Consider the following 12,069-nt stretch of genomic DNA (forward strand, 5'->3'; position numbering starts at 1 on the left):
GTTAATAGCTTTACAATGCAAGGATAAGATCTAAAATTCCTTATCCATGTAGTAAACTTTATTTCTTGGCACTGCTGCCTGTTCAAGTTGCAGTGCCATTTACCTTTGTTTTTAATTGAATGTTAACCTCAGGCTAATCACCGTTCAGCTTTAATCTGTCACCATTCAGCCTTAAACCTGTGTAGATACATTTTATAGAACTTTTACCTATTAGACTGGGTTGGGATTCACAGCAGGCTCCTAATGCAGGATGGCTGTAACAGTCTGACCACTACCTGAGAAATTCCAGTTATATTTCATCTGATGCCAATCCATTGCCTCATTTTTGTTGCTCTGAAATGGGCAGTCTTTGTAAAAACAAACGTTTGAAGCAGCAGGACAGAACTGAGGAATGATTTGAATATGGAGGACAAATACTGGTTTCAGGGATTGATTCAGTTTTCAAAGCCTTGGATGATTATAGGAATTTTCCCAGTGTCCTACAGTGAAAGGAACGTTCCTGGGGAAGCAGCCTTGCCTGCAGTCATGAAGGCTCTGCGCCATCACTGCCCTTGTTTGGTTCTGCTTTCAGCACGCTGTGAGTGAAGTTGAGTGTCCTAGAATATGACTGAACAGTTCCTTGAAATCAAGTACAGCACGAATCACACTAGAAAAATGGCATGTTTTAACTGAGCTGAGTCCTTGGAGAATTACTCTGGTGATTATAGGAAGACTACAGCTGAGCGTCTTTTGAAATCAGGTAATTTGAAATTAACTGTGTTTTCTTTACCTGGTTAGCACAGTCCATTGTTCCGAGCCCAGCTTGCTATCTGATGTCTCAACTGCAGCATTTCCCAGAGCGTTTCCTGAACGTTTTAATGTGATTTGAGACCCTTTCATTCTCGAGTACTACAATTGCAATGAAATTAGAAAGCACAGTGGTTAAAATGAGTTTCCATTGCTAAAATAAATTATATTGGTAGACAATTCAGGATAAGATCTCAAAGAATTAAAAGGCTAGAGAATAATTCATACTGAGAGCAAGTGTGGACTCCAGCATCTTCAGGCTGCAGTTTTCTTTCTGATAGTGTGCCAGGTGTAACATGAATGTCTTCCAGATCAAGCGTTGCTTGATTAAAATGGGTTAGAGAAAGGAAAATCAGTCAGAGCTTGCCACATTTTCTCTGCAAGACTCACCTTGCTTGCCAGGAAAACAGACAGCGGAGCTATTATCATTCGAATAGCAATGAGATGTGTGATTTAGGTTTTTCAGGTCTCTGCCTTTCATACTCTCATAATAGAAATCATTAGGGATCTGCTGAAAAATGCCATTTATCACAGTAAATTTAGATGACTGATGACATAAAGTGCTGTTGTGGGGCTGGGTCATGATTACTACCAAGCTGAGTCCTGTTCTGGCTGGCTGAGCATGCACTAACTCACATAGCTAGATTATTGTCCATCATGGCTGATGATAAGGCCCGGTTTTTCTAGCAGCAGGGAGGTAAGAAAGCATCCAGGAGAAGTCTCTGCCTCTTGCATCTGGAGGTGAATTCAGGATGAGGTTTTCATGCTTTTGGTTGGGTAAATCAAAAGTCTCTGAGCTTTCCAAATTGTAATTCTCTGCTTCTGCATGCTAACTGAGGCCAACTCCTATTTGTGCACTGCAGAAGTGTTATTACCTACCTGCCTAAGAAAAGGAAAAGCCAGGGATTTCTATGTTGTGATGAGGTTACAAGGCAGTTAATGCTGCCAACCCCAAACAAACAGAATTATCACACACCATTAAGTTGTTTTCTGTCACACAGTCTGTGTGTAATCTGTAGCAGCCATCTTGCTTTGGGTAAATCTCAGTCTTTGAATTCCATTCTCTCCAGACAGGTTTTTAGCTTGACAGCCTAAAATTGTCAGTTTACAACATAAATTCACTATCTGAGTTCCAAACGCTGCCTTTACAAATTGCACTTTCATTATGTAAAATAAAGCAATTTATATCCATTGTCAGCAGATACAGTGCTTCAATGCACACTGTTTAGCTTGATCTATTTGAAAGCTTGGAAGTAGCTGCCTTCCAAACAAACAAATACTTGTATGATCTTTGTGTCTATAAGCAATAGCTTGTTGATCTTCTAGAATGCTTTAAATTCTGAGTTTAGCTACTTCAGCCTGGGCAGAATGGGACATTTTTTTCTAATTAAGTGAGCAGGTGGTGGCCAATAGGAAAATCGAGTGACTATTGTAGACAAAAATGAGGTATCATCTCATCTTTAAGTAAACAAAATGAAAGCATGGGTAAAAGAAGATAACTTGTTTTTTCTTGCAAGTAAACCTCAGGGCTCTATTATTTCAAGGCTGCTTATCAGAAATATTAACGCATTCTCTTCTTCTCCTTTGAAATTCTGGCAAGTTTTAATTATATTATGACTTATTTTGCAGCCTCAAGGCTTATAATATTTACTCAGGCAAAATTAGAACCGAAGAAAGGTAATCAGTCATTCACAAGTCTTATTCTTTCTTTATGCATTTTGTAAGCTGAGTATAGAGTAATTCTGTTGTTAGGATTGCTGACAAATACAGAGCTAGCATCTCACCCTCAATAAGAATCCTAAATAGTAATTAAGTCTTTATAAAGCCATAGATACAAGGCATTAGTGGAAGTGGTGATGATTTGGGACCTCAGTTAGCTAAATGGGAACACTGGAGCCATATAAAAAAGGACATCGTTGTGTTGTCGTTGTTGTCCCTTAGGAATGAACTGCAGAGAAGTAAATCCTTAGATTTCATTTAAGAAATCATTAGCTAAATATGAAGCTGCTGATGGTTGGCCCTCTTGATTTCAGTGGATGTGTGCTGGCTGAAATTAGAATGATGCATGTAAAGTTATGAACAGATCTTCTGCCATCTGATTTTTGGGCCTGTTGGGAAAGTTATTTTCCAGAGGAGAAAGCAAAACAAATTTCTGCCATTTTATTGAGGCTACATGAGCTGTTTTCTGCTCCAAAATGGCTGTTTGCAAACAATAATGCCTGCTAAGTTCTTCCTTACAGCTTGTTTCAGCTGACCTGCACAGAATGCTCATCCGTTACTCTTTTACAGATGCTATTCTGGCATGTATCATTGCAACGATGTCCATTGAAAATGTCACTCAAGACAAACATTTGCCAGATCTTCCTGCCAGCCTCAGTTAAATCATCACAGTGTGGGTTGGATGTAGTTTGTCCTTGCCTCTCCCCCTCTTAAGAAAATCATTAGGGAGCCGTAGAAGAGCTGATAACTAGCAGTGAATGACATGCAGCAGATGCTAAGTATTCTGACACTGTTAACACTTAATTTTTTACTGTGAGATCTGAAACTCTAGAAATTTTGTTTGTTGCTAGGAATCCTTATTCTAATTTTAAGGGACTGGGTAGAAAAACTTCTGGGAACAGAACAAGATGGTGAGTATATGATTTGATTAATAAACACTCCCTGCAAACCATTAGCCCAGAGTATCATAAGTTTCGGTTCAGTGATAATAACACATTGATAGCCATAGGGAACCATGTGGAACTACAGGTGGGCATGAGGCCACCTGATCTTGTTGAGGCAGATGTTTTGCATGCTTCTTTTCTGATAAGGAGTCTTTTTCTCCTGCAGATTACTAGTACCTGTGTGTTACCAAATCCATGCTGAATTTTAGTCTGAAACTATAGTTATGTATTGAGAGGTTGGCAAGAAATACTAAATTCTTTCAGGAAATCAGAGTTGGTCCTTACCTTTTCCTACATAGCACAGCTGAAGGGAACTTTGCCAAAGCAAGGCCTCAGTCCTATAGCTGACAGTTCACTGCATCCCTGTCAGAACTGCCCTGAAAGTGCCCACTGTCAGCTGCTGGGTCAGACCTTGCCATGGGAAAGATCCGACCTGTGTGTAGATGAGCAGGAACTTCTTGGGTGACCTTTCCAGCTGTCCCACTGCCTTTGGTCCCAAGGAAAGGGATGTACTGGTACATCATGGTTGACGTAGCTAATTTTAGCACCTGCAGATGTTTGACTGGGACTCTCAGTAGAACATGACTGCAGAGAGAGCCTGGAGGAAAGTGAGAGATCACTCAGCTATGAGTTCCATATGTTTTAAAGCTTGACTGTCCTGGGGAGCTTCGTGCTGCTGCCATTGCTGACCAATGTCCTGCACTTGGCTGACAGGTTTCTTCCAGCACTGGATGGTATTCAATAGAAGTATACTAAAAGTCTACTTAATATATGACACTTAATACATGACTCTGTGAGCAACGCTAGCCCTTCATGATTCCTAACGATGCTGGATGTTTTGTTCCTCTGAAAGAGGTGGGTGAGTAAGTTCTACAGTTGAGAAAAGCTTTTTGTCTTACCAAGATCAGCTTTTGGAACCTGCAAGCTGTGAAATCTTTTTCCTGAAAAAGAAACAAAAGATTCTGCCCTACTTTTCTAGAGATTAGCTTTTGTTTAATCTTCCAATCTTCTAACATACTGAATCACTGACTAATAACAACATACTAGTTAATCCTTATGAAACATGTAGGGATAATTCAACCTAAGAAACAATTCATGTTGTACTGGCTGTCAGTTTATGTCATAATTTCTGCTGTTAAAGGAAAAGAAAATAAATGTGTGTTTTTCCCCTCAATTTGTTCATATTGGCAGTGTTCTCAGCTATGTTGGGCATCCTCATCATAGATGGTCTTTTTTTCTTTTTCACCTGTTTTCATTTTATGTTCTCTTAGATCAGACCAGAGGCAGGAAAATAAAACCTACCAACGTGTGTAGGTCTACCATTAAAACCAGACTTCACAATGTGCTTTTATGGCAGTGAGACATTTCTCCTACCTTAGTGCATCTTTCAGGCCAGTTCCCTGTGCAAGGATTTGCCTTCTTAACCTTGTCCTCTGCGCCTCTATTTTTCTCTTCTTGATTTGTCTCCTTCAGACCTTCCCCCAGACTCATTTACTCACACATCCTCCTGAGACATCTTAAAAATAGATGTCTGAAAATAAGAACATTACAGAAAAGCGTGGAATCACTGAGACACATGGAAAATGGTCGTAATAAATCATTCTTCCTCCTTTACCCTTTGCATTATCTGTGAACTCCTTCAAATGGATAATTTAATTTTCTCTACAAGTAAAACACTCAGTAAACAGCGTCGCTGGATCTACAGATAGCAAGCAGTAACTCTGAGTCAGGATTATTTTGGGAATTTGGGTGGCTTAATGTGGGGAAAAAATGTCTATAAGCCAGATTGGATGGACTAAACCGCATCTTTAATAGGGTCATAGTTATTGATGCTTATCAATGTAACTTTGTACAGTAATGACTACTGTATTCAATAATAGTTATCGTAAGAATTACATGCTGTACTTTGGCTGCCATTGGATATCACCACTTGATGTAAAAGCAAACCACTTCCACATATACACCAATTATATACCAGTTATGATACATTAAAAAAAGAAGCACTGCATTTTACCAGGACCTTGCAGGTAACACTTGAGATATTCATTGAACTTTCCATTCTCAAAAGGCACACATCAATAACCTTGACTGTTTCTTTCTTTCAGTATGAGTTCCCAGTGAAGAAGGGCTGATCCTGAGATGGGTCTGTGATTGATGCCTCTCAGCTGTGAAAGGAGCTATAAGATAAAACTGCCTGCCATTTTATAGAAGGAGCAAACAAAGCTGCATAGGAATTTCATTGAATCATAGAGTGGTTTAGGTTAGAAGGGGCCCTAATGATCATCCAGATCTACCCCCTGCTGCAGGCAGGTCTACCACCCACCACCTCAGGCTGCTCAGAGTCCTGTCCAACCAGCAAACAGTGCATGCGAGATCTCTACAAAGGATCTATGTTAAGACGAGACTGAAAGATTTAATTAAGAAAAGGCTTGAATATATTGAAAGCAGAATAAAATGAAAGCTGAAGTTCAGGAGGCTGACAGCTGCTGCTGTCCTCATCTTTGCATCTTTTCAGGTTCCCAGAAATGCGGTTTACAGTATTTCTTTCTAGCAGGACCTCTGGGCTCAGTAATTCACCTGATACCCCTCAGGTGGGATGAAGAGGAGTAGTTTGACTGTCTGCTGTATCCTGGAGCCAAGTTGTGCTTTTCACAATGAAAATTTCCCTTGAACCATGTCAGCTTTTCTTTCATCTCACGTGTACTGCTGAGGTAAAACAGTGGAGGCAGTTGGTTTCCCTTTGCATTTCTCTTAATATATGAAGTAATACTATCTGGCTCTGAAAACTCATGCTGACTCTTCATTATTATATATATATTTTTTAACTTCCTTTCTTCCCTTAACACTGGAATACATTCATGCCCTCTAGGTAAACCCGAATCAAACTTAATTTGCAATTTTCTTGCCTTCATGCTAAGCTAGCCAAGATACTTTACTGCTAATTTCACAGTTCTCAGTACCTCAGGGCAATGCAGCTTCTGTAATGTTTCAAGCCTCGTGAATGATGTCTGTAGTTAGAAATGAGTGCAGTGGTCTAGCAAGCTTGGAAATGTGCCCATCCATCTGATCTGCACCTTTATCTTGCCTAGCAGAGCGGGTGCCGCTAGGTGGCTGTCGGGCAGAAGGAGTGGGTACCTCCAGGTGGCATGCAGGGCAGAGCAGGATTCAAGGCAGGGCCTCTATGGAGTGCTTTTGTGGCAGGGTCTTAACTCTCAAACAGTTCAGGAGGTGGAGAGAGACTTAATCATGATGAATTTTGTTTATGTGATGTGAAACATTGCTGTTAATTAAATGAACCTCTTGGTGTGAATGAACCTCAGTGTGTGTGAAGTCTGATTGAGTAGTGAATACGTTGAAGAGGCAGAATTCCCAAAGGCAAAATGGGCTGCATCGCTGGATTATCTTGCATTTTTTCAACTTACTGTTATAATTTGTTTTACACCATTAGACATGCATCTTAAAGGTGCTTTGCAATAATACTACGCCTTCATCTTGGAAGGCAGTAACAAAATAGGTAAGATGCTGAACAAGAAGGGGTCCAGCACAGTGACATGGCAGTGGGGTCCTGCTTGGCCTTTGGCTCAGATCTGGATGGAACAGAGCTGGTACACAGCCATTAAAGACTGAGCATATCATCTGTCTGTGTGTGCATCACTTCCTCGATAAACTGGAAGAGTGGGAGAAGATCCTGGATGCTGATATCTGAATTTTGGCTCCACACCAAAGCAATGTTCCTGCAGATTGAATTACTCTCATCTGAACTTTTGGCACATACTTTGATGCTTCTTCAGTAATTTTCTTCAGTTAGTAAAAGTACACACAGTGACTGTGCTGGGAGGGGGACCAATGCAATGTTACAAAGATGCTCTTAAACCCTCAGATGTGAAACTGCTGGCTCTAACTGGGGAGGTGTTAGCTTAAAAACTATCTGCAGCAGCACAGCCTATTTACTGATCCTCCTAAAGCCTATGAATAAAAAGTGGATTGCAACTGTGCAGCACAAAAGACACAAAAGGGAAGAGGAAACTAGACCTGTGACAGCCAATGAGCTGTGGAAACCGGAGTGATTTCCTACAGGTACACCCCCAAGTTTCCTGATGAAAAAACATCCATTAATACTTGTTCTTTTAGACGTGCTTTTCTCCTGTCTCATGAGATCCAGTCAGACAAATGCAGGCCACTGGGACAATTCCCAAGCAAAAGTTCTGGCAGGATTCAGCTTAGAAGCCACTTGACTTACCTGCCACATTAGAGAAAAGGAAAACTTCCAAAACTAATAAGCTTGGTTATTCAATAAAAAAGCAGTTAGAAGAAACGAGTACTATTGCTGCTTTGCTACGTTATGCTCCAAGACTTGTTGGCTGGTTGCTCTTACTCTGAATAAAATGAGAGGATCGTATAAATATTGGCAGTCCTCAGTGCAGCTTTTTAGCCAAAGATGAGCAAGCAAACAGCTGTGATTATGTCAGCTTTTCTCAAATAAACGTGCCCTTAAGGAGCAGGTTCAGCACCTCCCTGTGGTTCTAATTAGCTTATTCTCTCCCGGGTTCAGGAACGCAGTGATTACCTACTAATGGTTTACAGGTTGAGATACTCCCTGCTTTTAGAGAGTTTTTAATAGCCCCTCTTCTTTCTGTTGGAGATTGGATGGATCCAGACTTTCTGGTTTCCCTCCCAGAATATGGAAATCTGTCATGGGCTTTGAAGGTCTTATGGAGCTTCCTTTTGGAAAGGCAGGTGGTTGGGTGGAGTTGGTGTGGCAGTTTTGGACTGCATAGTGCATATATCTGAAATGACAACTATCCATATAGATAAAACTGGAAATACAGAGGCTTATCATTGTTCCTGATATTTCAGTTCCTGTCTACAAGGAAGCTGCAGGTCTCACAGTGCAGCTAAACTTCTAAAGCCTGAAGCGTTGGTCGTGGTTATTGATAAAAGGATGGTTAATCTTTCTCTTCAACTTGCTGATGGTCTCTTCTGCATTTCAGAATCACTTGACGAGGCAGGATGATGGCAGTGAACATATTACTGCAGCAGTGCAGAAGTCCTTACAGCCCTATTCTCAACTGCGGTAAGTTGGCTGAAATCTATGGATTTTAAGAGTGACAGTGATTCACAGCACATCTAGTCTATCTTCATTTTTTTCCCTTTGGAAAGCAGTACTGAATCAGGCAATGAAAAACATGGAAATCTGGGAGATAATTTGGAACTGATTTAGTGTTCCCTCTAAAGATCTCTCTTTTGAAATGCAGTATTTTTTATAGGTGCTACTCAAGGGAAAATACTGTTGGTCACAATTTTATGTAGAAAGACAAAATTCTGTAGGAAAATGCAATTTTAGATTGAATCTCTTAGAACATTTCACAGTCTGTGAATCACTAATGGCACAAATGTATTTGACCTTTAATTTCCCCTAAGGTGTCTTTGTATTGGTATGAAATTAGTTTCATTTGCTCTTGCATGCATACTTACACCTGGATGAACTGATTGCATCATCTGTATCAACTCTGTAAATGACTGTACTACGAACTCCCACTTAATGTTACATGCAGGCACCGTCTCAGTTTAGGAACTTAGGTATCAGGGCTGGAATTACAAATAAAGCTGTGCTAATAGGAAAAGTCCAACTGGAAATTTACTGATAGTGGGAAAGGCAAGAAAGATTCCAAGTGAACAGTGTTACACCTTATTGGTATTGATCTCCTTGGCAAGGCTGGATGGGGTTGGCTTTGGTTGTAATGGAAAAAGGACACATTTGTGAGTTGAGGTGGAATAGCAGAGTAGATTTTTTCCTATTATCCATGTTCAGAGTGATTTTGTGATCTGATAGTCTATTTCCCTGACTTTCCCTGGCTTAGAATTGTGTGAAACCTTTCCTCCCCAGACTGTGATCAGAACATCAGCCTGGATGCTTTTACCCTCTGCTTCCTAAAAATATCTTGAAAACCCTGTAGCAGTTTTGCTACACAAGTCTGTTAGTGTGTCTTTGCTGAACTGTGTAATTTCTCCTTTAATCATCCGTAGCTCGTAGCCTCGTAGCTCTTTATTCTCTCTGAAGCTTTGAAGTTTCCAGGAGTTTGTGTCTGAGCTCAGGTGACTTCTGGAATTCTCATCTAAAAGTCTCTCAGAGGTAGAACAGCTCTGATTTGCTATAGAACTGCACAGTCAGAAAAGTTTTGGGATAAAATACCTGTCTAATGAATGTTTTGTGATTTGGAGGAAGAATAGATCAAGAAGGCAGAAAGGTTTGTTGTTGTTGCCTGCTTGTTTGCAGTCATGCAGCTTGTTTGAAATTAAATGAAAAAAGTCATTGCATGCTCACAGCGACACTGCAAGAACTTCACTGGTGTGCAAGGTCAATGGAAACCACACCTCATCTACTTTGACATCAGGCAGGAAAAAATTCTGCATCACTCCATTTGCTCTTAGTGCGAACAGTCACAGCTCCTTGAAAGGTGATTAAAAGGGAATTATTTTGAAGAGGTAGAGATGAAACCTGTTGACTCGTGCTTAGTGTCCAGCTGACTATTACTTGGCTGAGCACTGGAACTGGCAAGCATTTGAGTAGGTATTATGGCCCCGTCATCTGCATGCACGGTGCTCCGTGCTAACACATGAAGTGCTAAAGGAATTTTCTTAAACAAAACTGTCAGGTATGAAGCAGTAAAAGTTCTTCATTTACGATGTAAAATTTTAAATGCTATTAACTGTTGTATCTGGAAGATTACATTTTATTACTGGTTATGGTACTCTTTACTCATGTTATTACAAACTGTAACTTTCAGCAGAGAAATATCCAAAGGGTTTTCTACATCCCATCTCTTTCAGGTGCATTCTTCATTTGTACAACCAGGCAGGAATCCAGTATAATGAAATCTATATGGATTTTTACCATTCTCTCTTGCTGAACCTACTTTAATATTCTGTTGAGGTGCTCCTTGAGCACTCCTAATTGTGCTATTGGGCCTGCAGTTTATACTGAAATCATTTCCATGGTCCTTGCTAGAATGTGGTTTATTTGTAATGGAATTACTTTGGGATAGATTGGTTCCAGTTTTGTGTAAGCTAGTCCTGGAGATCAGGTCATGGTATGAGGGAACTTCTGGAGGCAAGTCTTTTGAGACTTAGTTTCTATTGAAAGTAAAATGGTAAAGACAGAGGCAAGAGAAGCACCTTAGTTTTTCCCCCTTTCCTTGAGGTCACAGTTTTTGTTATCCAGAAAAAAATCAGAAAGCCCTGGAGTGTTAGCATTCCTTGTAACATTGCAGACTAAGAACTACACGTTCTTACCAAGGTTTAACTTCAACACGAGACTGACAATTTATCATTCAGAAGAACTAAAACTTTCTGATGTTCTTGCAGGGAATGTGCTGTACATTTCCTTGACCTTCCGGATTTTCATTGTTATTTATAGATAACAAATGTCCTGGGAGGGGGGGAAAGAAAGGTTAAAATCATTAATTAGGAATAAAATCAGAGGGAACATAGTCAGTATAATTTTTATTGGCAGATATGCTTAATGCTTCATAACGACTAAAGAAATTAAGTAATTAGCTATGCTGTTTGGGTATGTTTGAAATCAAAAATATATATGTATATTGACCAAAAAAACCCACTGTAGCTCAGCTCTAATTTATGCATAGTACTATTAACTCTAATTTATGCAGTGTACTTAGGAGTAAATTATAGAATAATTCAGTTCAATAATGTGTCATGCCCTCCAATTAATTTGTGACTTAAATAATAAACTTGATATCTGAAGTATGTATGAACATTGGTGACTGGATGCAAACTTCACATTGCTAAAGACACTTAGAAATCAGCCCTCAGGAGGCCTAACAGTAGGCTGAAAAATACGGAACCTATGAAAGTAATGGGACTTCCTGACTAAAATAACATTTCCATTTTTATATAATCCTTCACTACCAGAGGAACTGATGAAAGTCAAAACCAGCTGGAAAGTAGCTGGGAGGTAGAAACGCTGCAGCGAAAGTTTGAAACAATTTGCAGAATCCCTGAAGTTAGAGCGAGGTCAAAGCAAAGGTCTTATTCCCTCAGTCCTGCTTCAGCATCATAGAACACTTGCAATTATTTTGTGATCAAACCCCATTGATTGTGTCTTGGTGTCAAGCCAGACTGGAAATTGGAAGGGTCCTATATTGCATTTTCATGTGATCCTGTCCCTTTGCTTGCTGGCTTGCAGGAAAGGATATCTACTGACTTCCCCAAACATTATCACTGGGAGTTTTGTGGGTTCTTCACACAGCAGAGATGTTGATATATCAGAACCAGTCAGAATTTTAACAAGGGATGTAATGCACTGGGGAGAGCTGAAGAATGTGGCTCACACTGGATAACAAGTGCTGGTCCTCTGCATCTGTTGGGAGTTAGATTCAGGAAAGAGGCTCTGAACTAAGAGAGGCTGGATGCCAGGCACCTAAACTGCTCTTTTAATTAAGTCTAGTTATGAAATGATATGTACTTGGCAACAACAATATCTGCTAATTGTAACTGCTTGTTCTGAATTTGTTTCTCAGTTCAATTACACAGGAACTAAATGTTCCCCTCGACATATTTTTCCCCTCCCTAATAACGCAATGAATCATGAAGGATATTT

At 40.0% G+C, this 12,069-nt stretch overlaps 1 protein-coding gene across 1 annotated transcript in view; it reads left to right on the forward strand.

Annotated features, from left to right (window-relative positions):
* The window catches only part of LOC146760585 (uncharacterized), an 86,250-nt gene that overhangs the window by 13,320 nt on the left and 60,861 nt on the right, over positions 1-12,069 (forward strand). Inside the window, exon 3 of the mRNA XM_085551881.1 lies at positions 8,441-8,523. Coding sequence (XP_085408007.1) covers positions 8,441-8,523 — 83 coding nt within the window. The remainder of the gene's footprint in view (positions 1-8,440; positions 8,524-12,069) is intronic.

Source organism: Coturnix japonica, chromosome 6 (assembly GCF_054131305.1).
Source record: "Coturnix japonica strain WE chromosome 6, WE-NBRP24, whole genome shotgun sequence".
In the NCBI taxonomy this organism is placed as follows: domain Eukaryota; kingdom Metazoa; phylum Chordata; class Aves; order Galliformes; family Phasianidae; genus Coturnix; species Coturnix japonica.